Source organism: Alternaria viburni, assembly GCF_023758015.1.
Source record: "Alternaria viburni strain BMP 2772 chromosome Unknown scaffold_17, whole genome shotgun sequence".
Lineage (NCBI taxonomy): Eukaryota > Fungi > Ascomycota > Dothideomycetes > Pleosporales > Pleosporaceae > Alternaria > Alternaria viburni.
In genome coordinates this window covers 479,468-497,483 of record NW_026055786.1, presented here as the reverse complement: position 1 = coordinate 497,483, position 18,016 = coordinate 479,468, and the positions used below count along the sequence as shown (strand labels likewise).

General features: G+C 53.4%; 9 protein-coding genes across 9 annotated transcripts; 6 read left to right on the top strand and 3 right to left on the bottom strand.

The window, feature by feature from the left end:
* Positions 1-292: 292 nt before the first annotated feature.
* J4E79_007785 (uncharacterized protein) lies at positions 293-3,121 on the top strand (the record flags this gene model as incomplete). Its single annotated transcript, XM_049356648.1, has 4 exons — positions 293-347; positions 552-931; positions 998-1,734; positions 1,783-3,121. 4 exons carry the CDS (start codon positions 293-295, stop codon positions 3,119-3,121), a joined length of 2,511 nt encoding a protein of 836 aa, XP_049208995.1.
* Positions 3,122-4,385: 1,264 nt separating this feature from the next.
* On the bottom strand, positions 4,386-5,298 carry J4E79_007784 (uncharacterized protein; the record flags this gene model as incomplete). The annotated part of the gene is made up of 4 exons (XM_049356647.1): positions 4,386-4,691; positions 4,741-4,919; positions 4,999-5,113; positions 5,167-5,298. The coding sequence occupies 4 exons, from the start codon at positions 5,296-5,298 to the stop codon at positions 4,386-4,388; spliced, it is 732 nt and encodes a 243-aa protein (XP_049208994.1).
* A 457-nt stretch (positions 5,299-5,755) lies between these two features.
* J4E79_007783 (uncharacterized protein) lies at positions 5,756-6,548 on the top strand (the record flags this gene model as incomplete). The annotated part of the gene is made up of 2 exons (XM_049356646.1): positions 5,756-5,849; positions 5,896-6,548. The coding sequence occupies 2 exons, from the start codon at positions 5,756-5,758 to the stop codon at positions 6,546-6,548; spliced, it is 747 nt and encodes a 248-aa protein (XP_049208993.1).
* A 127-nt stretch (positions 6,549-6,675) lies between these two features.
* Positions 6,676-7,107, bottom strand: J4E79_007782 (uncharacterized protein; the record flags this gene model as incomplete). Its single annotated transcript, XM_049356645.1, has 4 exons — positions 6,676-6,819; positions 6,869-6,975; positions 7,028-7,045; positions 7,092-7,107. The coding sequence occupies 4 exons, from the start codon at positions 7,105-7,107 to the stop codon at positions 6,676-6,678; spliced, it is 285 nt and encodes a 94-aa protein (XP_049208992.1).
* Positions 7,108-7,493: 386 nt separating this feature from the next.
* Positions 7,494-10,644, top strand: J4E79_007781 (uncharacterized protein; the record flags this gene model as incomplete). The annotated part of the gene is made up of 5 exons (XM_049356644.1): positions 7,494-7,616; positions 7,668-7,760; positions 7,805-8,083; positions 8,185-8,275; positions 8,324-10,644. 5 exons carry the CDS (start codon positions 7,494-7,496, stop codon positions 10,642-10,644), a joined length of 2,907 nt encoding a protein of 968 aa, XP_049208991.1.
* Positions 10,645-12,169: 1,525 nt separating this feature from the next.
* On the top strand, positions 12,170-13,116 carry J4E79_007780 (uncharacterized protein; the record flags this gene model as incomplete). The annotated part of the gene is made up of 3 exons (XM_049356643.1): positions 12,170-12,317; positions 12,373-12,736; positions 12,789-13,116. 3 exons carry the CDS (start codon positions 12,170-12,172, stop codon positions 13,114-13,116), a joined length of 840 nt encoding a protein of 279 aa, XP_049208990.1.
* A 626-nt stretch (positions 13,117-13,742) lies between these two features.
* Positions 13,743-14,794, top strand: TIF35 (translation initiation factor eIF3 subunit g; the record flags this gene model as incomplete). Its single annotated transcript, XM_049356642.1, has 3 exons — positions 13,743-13,759; positions 13,907-14,691; positions 14,745-14,794. The coding sequence occupies 3 exons, from the start codon at positions 13,743-13,745 to the stop codon at positions 14,792-14,794; spliced, it is 852 nt and encodes a 283-aa protein (XP_049208989.1).
* A 695-nt stretch (positions 14,795-15,489) lies between these two features.
* Positions 15,490-16,290, bottom strand: TIM23 (Mitochondrial import inner membrane translocase subunit tim23; the record flags this gene model as incomplete). The annotated part of the gene is made up of 3 exons (XM_049356641.1): positions 15,490-15,537; positions 15,591-16,221; positions 16,283-16,290. The coding sequence occupies 3 exons, from the start codon at positions 16,288-16,290 to the stop codon at positions 15,490-15,492; spliced, it is 687 nt and encodes a 228-aa protein (XP_049208988.1).
* Positions 16,291-16,646: 356 nt separating this feature from the next.
* On the top strand, positions 16,647-17,348 carry PYR1 (Orotidine 5'-phosphate decarboxylase; the record flags this gene model as incomplete). Its single annotated transcript, XM_049356640.1, has 1 exon — positions 16,647-17,348. The coding sequence occupies one exon, from the start codon at positions 16,647-16,649 to the stop codon at positions 17,346-17,348; it is 702 nt and encodes a 233-aa protein (XP_049208987.1).
* Positions 17,349-18,016: the final 668 nt, after the last annotated feature.

Below are 18,016 nucleotides of genomic sequence, written 5' to 3'. Positions count from 1 at the left end.
TACAAAAGCCGCAGTCCCTCAGCCTCCGCCGCACTATCCACAATCCTACCGGTCTGATAGCCAGCAAGCCGAAGGTTCCTATCGGGATTATTCGAGTGTATCACCGCGAAGCGACCAGTATCCTCACTACACGGAAGCGCCGCCGGGCATGCAAAGATACGATGGTCATCCGCATGCTCCCGTACACCCTCCGCAAGGAGGCCCCCCGAGCTTCAGCCACGTTGGAACTCACAACTACCCAGCAGCAGTTTCTCACGCTGACTTCAGTCATGCAAGCTATCCTCCTGTGCAGATGCCCATTCATGATATAACCCCAGATGTAAAGTATATGTCTCAGCCTGTCCTCGGTATGTCTCGTGTCTAGTTAAAACCTCATATACCCCAATGACTATCGTTATTCTCTTCGTGTCCCAACCCATTGTCAATCCATAAATTCGTGCATGTCTTGAGTCCTGGGGTTTCCTTGAAAACCTCCCAGAACGACAGCACGCTACTCTCTCCAATCTGTACTTGTTCGTGAATGTTCCCCAGCTAACCAGTGGTGTATACAGACCAACCTACCGCCGTATCACAAAAGCAACGACCTCAACCGCAACTTCTCCTCGGCGGATTCGATATCGACGACCACGTCAGTCCTACGCAGGTTCTTGACGAAGCTGCGATCGAAAACGAAGACGACGACTACTGGGACGTTCAATCAGACGAAGAGATGTTTGAAGCAGAAACAGTCGAGGATGAGCAGGCTCTACTTGCGAGCAAGGAATTCAGCAACATCCGTCGCATACACCTTGAGAACTACAATGAGCTTGGAATCAGACGATACGATGCGTTCTTGTACGACGGGTTACTGTCGCACTATAGACCAGAGTATGCAGCAAGTCCCCTGCGTAATCCTAAGACTGCGAGGGTTTTCGCACACTATATTCATGTGGTAAGTTTGAAGGGCCCGTCGGATCGTGATCAACCGAACTGGGCGGACTTTACTAATGTCTGATAGACCGGACCAACACTGTCGATGTACGAACGAAATCCCCGAAACCCTACCCTCATCTTCGAAAGCACTACGCACCCAGCTCAACAGGGGCTCTGGACACACACATTGCCTCTGAAGGCTCTGAGCCACCAAGGTCTTCTACACGCCATGCTAGCCCTTGCGAGCCTGCACATCGCAAGATTGCAAGGCGCTTCTATCACACCGTCCTACAAACATTACGCATATTCCCTCAAACGCCTCGTGCGCTCTCTTGGTAACCCTACCAAACGTCTATCAACCAACACACTAGCGACATCCTTGCTCCTGGCCTTCTACGAAGTTTGGACAGCAGAACATGTAAAATGGGGAACACATCTCGTCGGCGCCCAGCGCCTGATCACCGAGCTCGATTTCCGGTCACTCACGCGAGAGTACAGACGAATGCGAGCAGCGCAAACTGCGATGGAACGACAATTCCCACATCAGAATCCGGAGATGTTATTTGATCAACGACAATTCGACCAGAGGCTCAAAGACAGCGCTTTGATGCCAGATCAGGGCCTCGTAAGCACGATTGTGGGGAAGAAAGTCAATTACGACGACTTTGGAATGGTGTTTGAAGATAATGGCGCGAGACACGACGCGAGACAGAGCATACCCGCAAAACTGGACTTGCAGAGTTACGAGACGCTGCAGGATATCTATTGGTCATATGCTAGGCATGATGTTTATCAGAGCATCGTGAGCGGCCATCGTCTTATGTGAGTAAAACAGGTCTGGATCTAGGAATTGAGACTGACATCTAGCAGTAACCCCTACCGTAAATGGTCCGATTGTCCTCCAAGAGCACCACTCGGCCGAACGGATGCCCTCTATGGCTCCCACGATCACATAATCCTCCTCCTAGGTCGCATCGCAGATTTTACAGTTCGAGACCGCACTCGCAAACTTCGACAGGTGGAAGCGGATGGAGGATGGCGACCTCGTCCGGGTATGCCCGGTTTTGGCAGTATGGGACCGCCTCCCAGCGGCCCACCTGGTCAACAACAAATACATGCGGGTTCTGGAGGACCTCCACCTCAAATGCAAGGTCCGCCGCCAGGATGGAAAGGACCTCCACCACCAGGATGGACAAGCCAAGGACCACCACAACCACCACCTGGCTTTGGCCCACCCCCCGGATCGACTGGAGGACCAACCCGAAGCCAACCACCACCCATGCCCAATTTCTACGGCATGGCCCCCTCAGCAGGCCCCGGCCCCATCCTCTCAAGCTACGAAAACCCAAACTACGAACGCTCACCACCCACCCCCAACGTACCCAACCCGCAACACGCCGACCTACCCACCCTATACGAGAAAGCAGTCTCAGAATGGGAGACCATCATGGACGCCCACACATCCGTCTTACGAGTTCTAGAACAGAGCGAAGGTTTCGCCCCTCTACCAGAAGACACCTACCCACCACCAGTACCAGGAACCCAGGCACAGGACCGAGGGAATATGACGCCCTTCGGCCCAGCCATTCTACACAGAAGCTACGACATCTCCATCCTATGGGGCCTCGCCTATCTCTCCAAAATCATCCTTTTGAGATCCCACCCTGGCATGCCACCCGCCGCACAAATGGCCGCCGGCGTCTGCGCCTCCGTCACAGCACCTTACTGCATGCTCATCGGCCGTATATGGGCTAGCGTCAGCATACCCGTTACATCAGACCTCTCCCCTTTCCTCGGCGCCGTCCTAACAGAATCAACCCTCTCCCTCTTCTTCGCCGGAATCACGTTCCAGGACCCGCGGCAGCGCGAGTGGCTTATTACCCGACTGCTCGAAACAGATAAGAAAACGGGGTGGGCGAGCGCGGGCATTATTGCTAAGGGGTGCGAGACGGCGTGGGAGAAGGCGGCGGAGATGGGGAGGGGGCCGCCGTATAAGAGGAGGACTAAGAAAGTGCAGCCTGTGGATAGGGAGGAGGTTGAGACTGAGAATAATAGGGAGGGTGTAAAAGGGAAGGAGAGGGAAGAGGGGAGGGTGCAGGAGATTGGTGAGACGAGGTTTGTGGTTAAGAGTCAGAGGCCGCCTTGGGCTATGAATCTTTTGGGGACGGAGGAGGATCTTAGGGTGGGCATGGAGAGGTTTGGGCTTTGAGAGGGAGGGAGGGATGAGATGGAATGGAATGGAGCAGAGGGAGATATTGATGGGGGTGGGGGAATCAAGCCGAGAATATGAGAGGAGGAAGAGAAGTTACACGGAAAGCAGATCGCGTAGCATCTGAGCAGGGACTCATCCATCGCGCCAGAAGCACAGATTTCGGAGCCGACCAAGAACGTAAGAAACGAACACCATCAGCATAGCTGGAACCAACATACCACAAACCCCGTCTCGAAAGACCACGCGCAGAGAACCCCTCTACTCTTTCCGTACCCATTGGGAAACAACAGGACCTACACGCCACACGCGCATCGAAGCATACCAACTTTCCAAGCCGAACAAACCTTGGAAAGCACAACATTGCCTCACTGTCTCGCCGTGCATCCTTTGGTGTCAGAGCATACACACCAACCTACGACAACGCAGCGTATCCCACCAACCAGAGCTCTCACATACATCCCGTCATCCAGCGAACTTGCCTTTCCCTTTCCTTTCCAGCGACACTCACACCTCACGCCTAACGCGTTAACGACTCATTACGAACCCCACACCATACAACACAACACAATACAATACACCCATCATCTTAGAAAAGAACAAGAAAACCTTGTCAGCATCGCGGAGGCTGGACATCCGTCCCATTGAAATCTTGAGGTTTAGAAAGCGTGGGAGGAAGTCTGAGGTTAAGATATACGTTAGCTTATTATCTTGTTATCGTGTTATCATGTTGTCAGGGCGATGGGACATGTATAGTGTAGATAAGTTTGCATATAGAAACGACATTAGCGTACCAGCAGAAGTCGTTTTGTGTGTTTTTGTTGAATGTCGGCCCCATCGGCTAGGAACGTTTGGTTTACCAATGTACCAACACACACAGACAGACACCCTAGGGAACATTGACACAGAAAATGCGTGTAGGAGGATGTGAACTTGCGAAAAAAAAAAGCCATGAATTTGTCTACTACATATGCCGCCCCGAAAAAAGACTCCAAAATCGCGCCTGCTCGCTGAACATGAGTTTTTGATATCTTGATGACTCGTGTTGCCGATGGGATGGATGGATGCCACCAAACGCCTCTCTTCCTTCTTTGAAACACCCAGCAAGAATCATGTCGTGTGAAAGATCCAGATGAAACAAGGATTATGCTGCGTTGCCGTGTGATCTTAATTATGCCAAAAACTCCGATATTGCGCCCAACCCCATAATCGCCGCGATTGCGCGACTGGTGTCTCCCCAACTACTGCCGTTTCTTCGTCGTGTTTAGAAGAAGTAGTAAAGGAATCCTCCACCGGCAGTCATGAAGACACCGAACCACCACCATTGGTCAGCCCTGACGGCGCCGGTTGTTCGCGCGTAGATGACTTCGTGGTTCATGGGTAGTTCGCCGCGCTTGGAGTTCTTGGATGCGGCGGTTTGGGTAACGAGGGGGTTGAGAGTCGTGGTGGGGAGCATCTTGGGTGACTTCATGGCGAGGTAGAGAGGCATCATGGGGGCGCCGTCGGACTTGAAGAGCGTGATGCGCGGGGTGCCTACGTGGTACTGGTCCGAGGCGACGTATTCGTATTGCTGTTGATAGGTCAGTACGGCATATTTAGAATTCTGCATCTCGACATACCTTGAACTTCTCGGTCGCGTTGTATCGGGTGTAGACGGCGGTCTTGTACTGGCACGGGTCGGAGTATAGTTGTCTGCCGTCCACCTTGATGGGCTTAAGGACGAGGCCGCCCTGTGCCGTTTTCTCGTAGCTTCCATGTTGCCATTGGATTATGCCCTGGGGGCATTTGGGATTGGTGGCTGTAATGCTTGTCAGCGAACGCTCTGCTATCGTGGGGTGCCTGTCCGGGTAGTGTTGGGGTGACTGCGGGCAACGTACGATTTGCGATTGCGCGGTAGTATGCCGATTCAAAATGGCCGTCCGCGGTAAAGGAGTAGCTGATGCCGGTGTGCTTGGGCTCGGTGAATTTCTCGTTGACAGGGTCGTAGAAGTCCTATACGGGTGATTAGTCCTGTCTCCTCTGCGGACATGGATAGAAGCGCATACAGGTCCGGTCATGGTCGAATTTGACTTGCTTGTCCATGTGCCGACGAGTTCTGCAGGAACGGCAGCAGTTTGGGCTTGCGCATGCAGGACTGCGACTCCTGAGAGCAGTAGGGCGGCTATCCGTGACAACATGATGCGTGCGGTGTGTGGGTGTCGGCGTGAGGGAACGAGTGTGGACGGTCGGTGGTGTGCGGAAGCGAGCGTGGGTGCACGAAGGCGGAGGGCGTAGGGGTGGGTAGATGAGGCGGACGTGGGTGGTTGTTGAGGGAGGATGTTTGGGAATGTTTGAGTGTCGCCGCCTCCTGGCTTGGGTCCAATCGACAGGGATCACGCGGCTACTTGCAGATCATCACCGGCCTCCGGTGGGCAAGCCCGACATCATCGCCCGCACACCCGCAGCGGATCTTTTAGCTGTTTAGGTCCTTCTTTGCTTTGCGACGACTCCCTATATATTTGCCGGTGCGATCAGGACATCTGTTGCTCTCTGCTGCAACCCACCTCAGTACCACAACACCAGATACGACATCCGGAGTACCGGCGCTATCTTTGCACACTTGGAACGCCGTTACGCTTGCAATCAAAAGACGCTATGGCCGCATCACTAGCAGCTGTCAAGAAGGAATTGCGATCCAAGATTAGGGATATCTTGAAAGGCCTTCCCGAAGCGGCTGCTGCTACGCAAAGTACGTCATGTATTGTCTTGTTGCTGCGTCTACTGATGCTCCCAAGCATCTAATGCAACCAAAATCCTACTGTCCATGCCCGAGTACAAGGCGGCATGCAGAATAAGCGTCTACCTGTCTATGCCGGGCGGTGAGATATCCACGAGCGAGATCGTGCGCAATGCGTTTGATGAGGGCAAGAAGGTTTTCATTCCCTACACCTATAAATTGGATGCACCCAAAGATGGCCAGCCAAAGTCCATTATGGACATGGTAGAGCTGCAGTCAATGAAAGACTTTGAATCTTTGGAAGCCGACAAATGGGGTATTCCAACTCCGAGCAAAGACTCCATATCGTCACGTGCGAACTGCTTTGGTGGTACCGGCATCACGAATGGAGAGACTGATGGTCTGAGTGCCGGCCTTGATCTGATCGTCATGCCGGGTATGGCTTTCGACTCGCAGTTCGGCCGGCTGGGCCACGGCAAAGGTTTCTACGACTATTTCTTGACGCGCTGTCACCAGGTATCGCGCATGCCTTTTCGCGGTAAGAACTACTGGTATTGTGTATTTGGAGGGCTAACTAACCAAGTTGAAGTTGGCCTCTCGTTAACAGAGCAGTTCCTGCCACCAAACGAGTCGGTTCCCATGGACGCCTCCGATTTCCGCCTGGACGCCTTGATCACTGGTGATGGCGAGCTCCGTCGCGTGGAGCCTTGATATCGTCCCACAAACTTTTGCATGAGATCGTCCGCACTACATGGCCTTGTCTTCCTCCCAGCCTGGCGTATGCGCCGTGTCCATTGTATGTCTTTGCGACTGTGCGGGGGTGAGTTGGCGTTCGCGCTTATTGGAGTTGCTGGATGAGAGAGATGTTGTCGCCCTTCAACAGGATCTGGCCGACGTTGCGCCTCTCCTCCGGTGTGTCCTTCTTCGCGAGCGTGACTTCGATGGCGTCGTCGATGACGAGGTTCATGAATTCGTCGAAACCCTACACAACTATTAGCAGCAGTCGTATTGAGGTAGTTAGGCAGTCGTACCCTCAGCTTTCCCTCAATGCGCATGCCCAGGTTCTCGTACAGCCATACCGAGATGGTCGCCCGTGATTGCAGGAGCTTGAAGATGAAGTTGATAGGAGGAAGGAGAACTGCAGAGTTATTAGCTGCTGTCGCGGCGCATGCATGTGGGAGCTGTCGTACCCTTTCCTCCACCGCGGCCTGCACAAGTTAGCTAGTCGTCGTCAAACAGCGCAGATGTACTGACCACCACGTCCAGTCATTGTGAAGATTTAAATGCGCGTCTCCGGTAATTCTCGTAGTCGTAGGGGCGGAGTCGGGGCGCAATGTGGGGAGAGGCTCGGAGGAGAGCTGTGGTTGCAGGAACATTTCTGGCGCGACCTGAGCGGTCACAAACGCCTTGGCACCAACGTGGGGATCTTCGTGCTGCTTTGACTATGCGACCGAACGCAACTTCCCGTCTCCGAACAAACTCACCACCACCACAACAACAACTGCCGCCCTGCCTGCCTCCTCTCCGCTTGCACCTTCCTTCCGCTGCACCCTGGTAATAAGTCAGTTGATGCGCGCAATATAATCCACGCCCCGCCGCCTTGCTCCGAGCAGTATCCGCATCCGTCCCCCCACTACCACGCCCAATTCCCTCACCATGGCTGCCAACGGACAGCAGGTCTTCGACCCTGTGCTGGCGGCGCACAACACCATGTCGTCGCAGGCGGATCGCGCGCAGAAAGAGCAGGCACATCAGTTTCTGGAGCAGTTCCAGAAGTCGGTACGTAGCATGGGCACGCGTTCAGGAGCATGAGGGGCTGATATGTGACAGGAAGAGGCATGGACAACCACACTGGCTATGCTAGAGGCAAACTCAGCAGATGCCGCTGCCAAGCTTTTTGCTGCTACCACACTCAAGGGAAAGGTGAGTCGTCACTACTCCGTACTCGAGCTATTCTAACATGTCAGATCGTATACGACCTCCACCAAGTGCCTCGCGCACAGCTGCCAGAGCTCCGAGCATCCATCATGCGGAATCTGGCGACATTCCACGCCGGACCCAAGCCCATACGTCTGCAGCTATGCGTGTGCCTGGCGAATCTGGCCATACAGATGACCGAGTGGAAGGATGTCCTCAAAGACGTTGTCAACGCCCTCGGCTCAGATCCAGCAACGCTCCCTTGCGTCTTGGACTTCCTCCGCGTTCTCCCCGAAGAAGTCACGCATGGACGCAAGATCGCTCTCACAGTACGTCCGAACGAGCCGCGCCCCGTCATCAGCCCACGGCAACTATTCCCCGCGGCGTCGACATATGATAGTAGAGTTGTAGTCTAATATGTGGTGGTCAGGAACACGAGTTGACTATGAGGACGGCCGAGTTGATCGACGACAACGCCCAACAAGCCCTGGAGCTTCTCATACGATATGGCACTTCTTCCCGTACGTCTACAGCCTTTCTTCCAATCCATTTCCACTGACTTTGAATAGCCGCTGCCGCGCAAAACCCACAGTTACTAAACTGCATTACTTCCTGGATACGCGAGATACCACTGGATGCCATCATAAACTCTCCCCTTCTCAAGATCATCGTCGAGGATCTGTCCCTGGATGATCCATTCGAGGCCGCTGTTGAGTGTTTGAGCGCCCTGATCGCCGAGACCAGAGATGTCGACGAGACCCTCCAGTCGATAATGGTCCTCTACCCCCAAGTCATCAACCTCCAAACCAAGCTCGCCGAGGCAGCTCAAGAGGAGGATACAGAAAAGTTCAAGGGCATCGCCAGGATATTCGCCGAAGCTGGAGAATCATGGGTCATTCTTATCGCTCGCCTGCCGACCGACTTCCGCGCCCTGGTACAAGCCATACTTGCGACAGCTGCATTGGACAAGGAGAGGGATGCCATATCTCACACGTTCAAGTTCTGGTATGATCTTAAGCAGTATCTCACCATCGACAAATATGCCGAAGCGCGCAACCAGTGCATGGATATCTACTCTAAACTGGTAGACATCATGATTGGTCACCTGGAGTTCCCCAAGCCGGAGTCTGGCGACGAGAAGGATCTGTTCGAGGGCGATCGCGACCAGGAAGAAAAGTTCCGCGAGTTCCGTCATCAGATGGGCGATGTGCTGAAGGACTGCTGCGAGGTCATGGGCGTCGTCGAGTGTCTTCAAAAGCCCTACGACCTCATGCAACAATGGGTGCAAACATATGGCGCTCAGGCCAGTGCAAACAGCGTGCCCGAGTGGCAGAAGCTGGAAGCGCCTTTGTTCGCTGTTAGGGCTATGGGTCGCATGGTACCTCCGGACGAGAACATAATGCTACCTCGCCTGATTCCCCTCATCGCCGGCATACCCGACCACCACAAGCTACGCTTCCAGGCTGTCATGGCTTTGGGAAGATACACCGAGTGGACCGCACAGCACCCCGATACGCTTCAGTTACAACTGGATTACATCATGGCAGCCTTCGATCATTCTGCCAAGGACGTAATCCGAGCCGCTGCGCTATCATTCAAATTCTTCTGCAACGACTGCGCGAGCCTGCTGGTCAACTTTGTTGGCCCTCTTCAACAATTCTATGCGAAGAACCTCAACAAATTGCCGATCAGCAGTCAGGAAGAGATTACAGAAGGTGTCGCGTCAGTAGTCGCTAGGGTACCCAACGATCAGCTTCTAGCAACACTCAAGCTCTACCTCGACCCGGTCATGGCTCACCTCATCGAAGTTGCGCGACAAGCAAAGGATGAGGCGGATCAAAAGCTCATCGCCGACAAGATCAACCTCTTGACCATCTTCTTCGAGATGGTCAGGCCAGAGATTCCAGCCGGTCAAGAACATCCCGCTGTCAAGTACTGCCAAGAGATATTCCCTACTCTCGCTAACATGATCACGCACTTCAACGCAAGCATACCCATCCTCGAACGTGTCTGCCGATGCTGGCGGTACATGGTGCTCTCCTACCGTACAGCCATGCGTCCACTCCTACCAGATCTCGCAACTAAGCTGATTGAGGGCTTCGACAAGTCAAGGCAGGGTTGCTTCCTATGGGCGACGGCGTCGATAGTACGAGAGTTTTCGCAAGGTGTAGACGATGTCGACCCAAGTCTAGCAAACGACGTCTACCAGTTCTACGAGCAGCAAGCGAAGACCTTCCTACGGATACTGAGCGACCTGCCCCCAGAGGAGCTTCCTGACCTCATCGAGGACTACTTCCGCCTTGCTGCCGACATGGCACTCTACTTTCCCTCAGAGTCGATCATGTCGCCACTCATGGACACTGTTCTCCTTGCGGCCTGCAGTTCCCTGACACTGCTCAAGGAGGATCCCATCATCGCAGTGCTGCACTTCCTACGCGACTTGCTTGGATACGGTCGCAACTCGTCGCCCTCATCTAGCTTCGACAACACGCGTCACGAAGTGCCCGAGCAACTACGGAACCGCGTCAAGCAACTTGTCATGGGTGCTGGCGTTCAATTAGTCCAGCGCATCATGACTGGCATGATGTACAGCTTCCCTGAGGGCTGCTTCGCGGACTCTTCTGGCGTGCTTCTCGACCTGTTCGAGCTTATGCCTGAGCAGGTCGCTCAGTGGGTAGCTAGTACCGTTGGCATGTTACCTCAAGGCAGTATCACACCTCAAGAGAGCGAGCGATTCCTAAATAACATTCGACAACGTATCCAAACTGGCGATGTCAGGATGATAAGGACTATCCTACAAGACTTCACCACTAGTTACCGCCGCCGAAACGTTGCGCCCCGCGAAGGCCTCGGTAGACTGGAAGCTTCGCGGTTCAGGTTCTCCGGTTAGACGCTGGATGCCGAAGCACGAATTCTGTTCCAGAACGTGGACGCGCGGAAGCCTACAGAGCCACTCACACGTTCTGCGCTTCTTCTCCACACGGTTCAGTCTAACGCCTCCCGGTTTCAGTAACATAGTGGTGGTGTGTTTGGGTGCGTGGTGTAGTGTGTATCGAATAGCATAATTGTACTTGAAGCGTTAGTGTGTGGGCATTTGCATGGAAGATCGGGACACGGAAGGACAGGATACCATCGGTGGAACAGAGTGGGGGTTATTGTTCAGATCTGCTTAGATACCGTTTACTTCTATACTTCACATCGTTTCGTCATCGCCGGTTGGCTACTCTTGGCCATATGACGTGATTGCAGTAAATCGAAGTTCGCTCCTGCACTTCGAGTGACGTCTGGCAGCGCTCCTTCTTGGCTAACATTGAGTGTAAGACGTCGATCAGATGGCAGCGACGACCTATTGTGGCCCCAACAAACAACAACTTCGTCATACCAACTTCCTCGTCACCCACAATTTGGTCTATTGCTGAGCGCTTACCAATACCTAGGCACAGCCTTTCGGCTATCGAACAGCATCCTCTCTGAGCACCTATCACCTCAGTGTCCATCTCATCCTTTGGCCCACCGCCAGCAACACTACCTTGAACACCTGTTACCACCCGGCACACGCTAGCTCGACCTTCTCCGCTTCTCCCATATACCGTTACAGATCTGTATCTTCATCTGAAGTTCGTCGGCACCGAAGGTGACCACTCCACGTTAGGTGCGCGCCAAGTTTCATGGTGAAGGTCGTGAGATCAGAGTTGACAGCAGACTTCAGCAGGGCCGATTCGCGAACGTAACAACGTTCCCATTTACCTGCGGTACCTGCGCACCTCCAGCCTGGTATTGGCAAGAACAATATCGGCAGAGCCTAAAGCTCGCAACCATACAAGAAACGACCATCCTGGATCCCCCATACGGGCGACCCGGCCTAGCGAGAGCTAACTCCACAGGATCCGGCACTAGACCCATCTCGAACAGATCAAGCACGTCGAGCGTATCACAAACTTCTACACAAACTTCAAGCCGGTCAAGGAGACACTCGCAGCCAGCTCTTCCTCCAACCCTTGCGGAGAGAATTGCACTAGGACCTCAGCTTAACCCATATCATAGCAAGAACCCTCATCGTCTAGACCGATACACCAGCGTTCGGGACGTCTATCTTGCTAGACAGGAGCAGCGTACGAAAGAAGCCGCACATCAGGAAGAGAGACTCCATCAACTTCGGCTCGAAAAGCGCAGGGGTACCCGCCAATTTGACGGTTCAAGATCAGCTGGAACTTCACCAGCCCTGAGTCGAACAAACTCGAATTCTGATCTCACTCGAACATCTTCCCTCAAGAATCTCGCCAGAGAATTGACGACATTCGACAAGTTCGGACCTATTAGGCGCGCAGACACGGGTGACTCTACCGCATCTTCATCGGGACAGTCGAACAAATCCAAGAAGTCGAACCTCTCTCGGGTATTGACGGCTGACCGCTATGATCGAGACGCTCAAAGAAATGAAGCACGGCAAGAGCGGCAGTTACGAGAGCCTGGCGCTGGAACGAACGGCGAGCCAGATTCTCCATCGCATGGAGGACAAAGACTCGGAGGACTCTCTGGAAAGCACGCGGACAAGAGTACTCGGTCTGTATCTTTCGCGGTTTCTTGCGCTTAAAACAGGATGACTGACCTGTTACAGCGAACGCGCGCGCGATATATGGACCGAATCGTTGTCTAGACGTGATAAGTTTCGCTCCGACTTCCTCAAGAAAAATTGGAGCTTGCATCGTCGAGCACAATCCTTCGAGTAGATCCTACGTACACTGCTGCTCTGCGAAAGAGGACTCAAGGCTCGGTGCCATGGAACACTTGCTCGTCATCACCGAAGATCTGCTCCAGCGACTTATGGACGCCGAGGGCATCACGAGTAGTGGATGGTTGCCCGCCACGCCACAGTCACATCACGCAGCAATGTACGGGAGTGCGCCGGGCAGTGTAGCGGGTGGAGGTAGCGTGGCAAGCAGTGTACAGCCAAGTCGAAGGGGCAGTGCTCAACCTCAGGAGTAAGATCGCCCTACTCATGATGCTCGAACTCGTTATACTCACAAAACACAGCCTCCTCATCGACTACGCGCAAGGCTCACCACAACTAATGCAGCAGTCACCCCAATTCTCACCGCCCGCCCAGTCGATACCTGCCCAAACCCCCTTCGTCAACGACTTCAACACGCCCTGGTCGCCTCACCACATCCAAAAGCCCAAGCTCCCTAGAGGCAGCAGTGACACGGTCTTCCACACCACGGCCAACACTCCTAAGCCAGTCGTTCAAACGATCCCTAGGACTAACAGCGATATTATTCAGCAGCCTAAGCCGGTGCCAATTGGCCAGTTCCAGGGTCCTGGAAGAGGCAGGGTGCAATGGAATCTAGGCTCTGAAGGATAGAAGAGTCGGGTCTTGAGTCATCGGCTGGTCGGGGTCAGAGAGATGATGTGATGGATGCTGCGTACCCTTGAATTGCTGGAGGGTGGTTGGACTTGTTGGTTAGAGTTATTCTTATTGCGCGAATGCTATCATCTTGAGTTTGAGTATGATTCTATCGATCCAGCCTACTCGAGTTCTAGCTGTGACTCACCAGCAGCGTGCCTTGATCCAGACCGTAGAACTAAAGATTCCGTAACGCTTACTGTGATTACTGCTAGTATAATTTACCTCGGCATGAACAGTCACTCAATTTATGACTGAATCCTGATATGCGTAATAGACTTGAAGCTGTACGAATATCTTGATGATGACTCACTAGCCTGTAAAAGACATACTTTCTTGTATCATTGGAAGGAGCGTGACTTTACGCATACGTAGTGTAGTGAAATGAGCTTACATACCATGGTTGGTGAAGTTGGGGGAAGGGAGTGATGAGTCGCAACACCCTATTAGCGCGAAATCTTGGCGGCGCACCGCACACATTGAATTGCCCCACCGGCCGCCGCCACTTCTCACTTTCTGTATCATAAGGGACCCCGACTACCTCCCAACCCGTCACCCCCAACAACACAACCACAACCGCAAATATGTCCAAAACAGCAGGGTGAGTTTATGCGCACCTTTTACGGCCTTTCTACACCTACCATCCTCCCATGTCGCCCCTACGTCGCTCTAAGCCGCTCATCAAGCCACGAGCTTCTGCATACATCTCTCCGGGTTCTAGAGCATCAGGCTGACAGTACTGCTATAGCCGCACCGACTGGGCAGAAGAAGAAGACGAGGAGTCCTCCCTCACCTCCCTCCCACCCCAACAAGTCATCAAGAACAAAGACGGAACCGAAACCGTAATCTCCTACCGCATCGGCGAAGACGGCAAGAAATACAAGACAACACGGCGCATCAAGAAGACTGTCGTAAAGCAAATCGTAAACCCCCGCGTCGCCGAACGAAAGCAATGGGCGAAGTTCGGACAAGAAAAGGGCAAGCCCGCCGGCCCCCAAACAGACACCGTCTCGGTCGCTGAGAACATCGCCTTCCGCCCCGTCTCCAACTGGAAAGCCAGCAACGAAGATAAGGGCGACGAAGCAAAGAAGAAGGCAGAGCTCAAGAACGCAAAGATCAAGTGCCGTATTTGCCAGGGCGACCATTTCACCACAAAATGTCCCTTCAAAGACACCATGGCCCCCGAAGGCGACGTCGCCCCCGCAGAAATGCCCGACGATGCGCCCGGCGGTGCAGGAGGCAGTCTGGGCACCGGCTCTGGCGGCTACGTTCCCCCTCATCTGCGTGGCCGTGCGGGCGCAGGCGAGAAGATGGGCGGCAAATTCGACCGCGACGACAGCGCTACCCTGCGTGTTACCAACGTGTCTGAGTTCGCCGAGGAACAGGATCTGCGCGACATGTTCTCCAAGTACGGGCATGTTACTCGTGTTTTCCTGGCCAAGGACAGGGAGACGGGCCGCGCCAAGGGCTTTGCGTTTGTTAGTTATGCGGATCGGAGTGATGCTGCCAAGGCGTGTGAGAAGATGGATGGATGTAAGTTGCAGCACGCAGAGCTTGTGATATGGGGAGATGCTAACTTTATTCAGTCGGTTTCGGGCATCTTATCCTGCGTGTCGAGTTCGCTAAGAAGGCTTAAGCGGAGAGTATCTGTGCATGGCTCAATGATCGTTGCAATTTGGCGTTCAGGGTGGTTTCACGGGCTATGACATCTGTAGACGTGTGTCTTGCATGCATGGTACATGATAGCTATCGTTTGTGACTTCATACGTCAGACGAGGCGACTTCTCATGAATATCAATGATGGAGTGTTCGCTTTCAACTCAATCTCTCATGTCGCCCACCATCAAGTCACATCAGCAGGTAGTAAAGACAAACCAACAAGCACGTACTCTGGCCCCTTCCCACTTCAACGCATTTGTTCAAATATATCATTAACTTGATTCTCCCATTCCATCACTTTCATCTCTACATACACATATACACGTACACAGCACAACAGCCCAGATCGTCCGACAAGGAGGGTCGGGCCGCTGTTCCAAATCCAACCCAGAGCCAACACCTAGACCTTTTTCTAAGAGACCCTACGTAAAAAGGATCTTTTATCCTCCCGTATCATGAACGCCAGCTTTATTGTACAAGGTGGGCAGGGCCCGCAGAGTGGTGAGGAGGAGGGTCTTGCGCTAAGATCGACTCGTGTAAATGCGGGACAAACGTCGAACTGCAGTGGAAGGTGAGAAAGAAGATTGCTGCGCCAGGTTTCGCGATTGGGGCTCGTCAGGGTAGCGGTAGAATGGTATGTATTTGCTGCGCGCAATTCCTTTTATCTTTGCTTTAGTCGACTTGTTTTAGGTCGGGCTCGAAGAAGACTTTTCGTGTTATCTGGTGGGCTGTTAGCTTTCGTTATAGCAGAACCAAGAACTGGTTGAACATACCGCCCATCCTCCCGCTACAGTCGCGCAGATACCCGAGCTAATAGCCATCTGCCTCGTCCCTCTTGTGCTCTTGAACAGCGCGCCGCTCAATGCGCCCGCCACCACGCTGTTGCTCATATCGTGCTTGCCGCGGTAGTACCCAATCGTGCTGTTCATACCATTATACACCATAGCAATCACGCCCGCGCTGTTTCCCAGAAAAGGACCTCGCCGTGTTATCGCATTGAGCACGCCGTTGATGCGCAACCGCGGGGGCATGCTGGGCGGGTTCTTTTGCAGGCCCTCGGCTAGTCCCCACGCTCCTCCTATCGTCAGCGCCGTCAGATACGACACGCCCGTGCCGTAACATAAGTCGTCGGACCAGCCGCGTGAGGGTAGAGCGGATTGTGCGCCGGGCAGGTCCGAGAGGACGCTGTCTTCGAGGTTTAGGTAGTCGAGTGTGTCTTGGTTGAGGCCAGCGAGGGGATGCAGTTGTGAGGGGTCGAGCAGGAATTCGGAGGGGTTTTGGATGGCCGTGTTGGGGTCGAAGGGTGTGGGTTGGAAGCTGTCTTCTTTTACGAAGTCGGCATTTTGGGGCGAGGCGGGCGCGGGTGCCGTGTCCTTGGACTTGCGTCCGGTTATGGAGTCCCAGCTAGCAATGGATTAGCATTGGTGTGACTGGGAAGACGCAGGATATTAGAGTTTATACATACATGGTCATGTTGAAGATGTCAGGTTGTGATGGCGGCGTAAAGAAATGTTGCGCCTGATTGTCAACAGCCGCACGAACAAAATCCCCCAGACGCCCGAAAAACCTCTATCAGACCGACGCAGCTAGGAGAAACAGCAGAAAAGAGGCAGGTGGTAGATGCGCGGGTATGGGATAGCGTGGGGCGGCGGTTCGTGATGCTCACGAAAAGTTCTGGCGAAGCAACTTGGGCAATGACGGTCTTGACGCACGGCCCACCTTCTCGAAGCCTCCCTGCTTCCGAGCTCGGAAAGGAACGAGATCGGAAAGAAAAGTTCAGACAGCCTCACCCACTTCGGGATAACGACAAAACAACAACGATTCCGACCATGGCGCTCCCCGAATACAAGCAAAACTTCCTCAAAGACTGCGTCTCAGCCGGCGCATTGAAATTCGGCACCTTCACCCTCAAGTCCAAGCGCATATCACCCTACTTCTTCAATGCCGGCCTCTTCCACCGCGCCGACCTCCTCCGCTCCATCTCCTCAGCCTACGCGCACACATTGAAGAACCACGGCGACTCCGACTCTTCGTTCCAATGGGACATTCTCTTCGGCCCAGCCTACAAGGGCATTCCCCTAGCAGCAGCCTCAGTCGACAAGCTCGCAGATCTGGACATGGCCAAGTACGGACAGAAGAGCTACAGTTTCAACCGCAAAGAAGCCAAAGATCATGGTGAAGGTGGCAACATTGTGGGCGCGAGCCTGAAGGGAAAGAAGATTGTTATTGTGGATGATGTCATTACGGCTGGTACGGCGATTAGAGAGGCTATTGATATTATCAAGAGGGAGGGGGGTGAGCTTGTGGGCATTATCGTGGCGTTCGATAGGCGGGAGAAGATGCCGACAGCGACTGATGACGATGGAAAGCCCGGTCCCAGTGCAATTGGCGAGGTTAGGAAACAGTATGGAATTCCTGTGCTCGCTATCTTGACGCTGGATGATGTTGTGGAGTATTTGAGGAGTTTGGGTGGAGAGGAGGATCTCAAGAGACTAGATGAGTATCGGGAGAAGTACAAGGCGAGTGATTAGGTGTATCTGGTGGGGTGTTTACGAAGTTATGATTATGGGAGTATGGGTGATGGGAACGGGCGGGTGATGGAATACCCCGCATGCGTTGCGGTCAATACTGCAAGCATTCTAAGTCCACATGTTCTTCTTGACTCCGTGAGACTGTGAGGCGATCCTCGTAACAATAAACGGCTGTGTCATTGGGGTAAGATGCTACATCAAAGAAGACACATTAATTATTGTTATACTCCTATGGTACAGTTACAGAATTATACACGCGTTCAACAAAGGGTGGGTATCTTATATCATTGCTCCTGGCTAAACGAACAAGATGCATAGTCACCTCGATGCATATCTGGATCCAATTCGAGAGATATGACGGGCAAGAATCGTCTGAGTCCGAACCGTCTGAATCAGAAGAGCACTCCATGACAAGATCAAGCTGGACAGCTGGCCTGACTCCGACGTACCTGCTCCGCAAAACTCATCTCTTTGATAGCCTATTATCTTTCTTTATGTTTTGCGTCCCGAGAATTGACTCCGCTAGCTTCCTCTCCCTGTATTCATCGTCGCTGGAACCGGCTTCGCTGGGATCGAAAACAACGGGCTTGTCTTTGTCGTCTTTGTCGTCTTTGTCGTCTTCGTCCGAGCTGATGCCGTTTGCACTTGAATGGCTTCGACAGGATGTT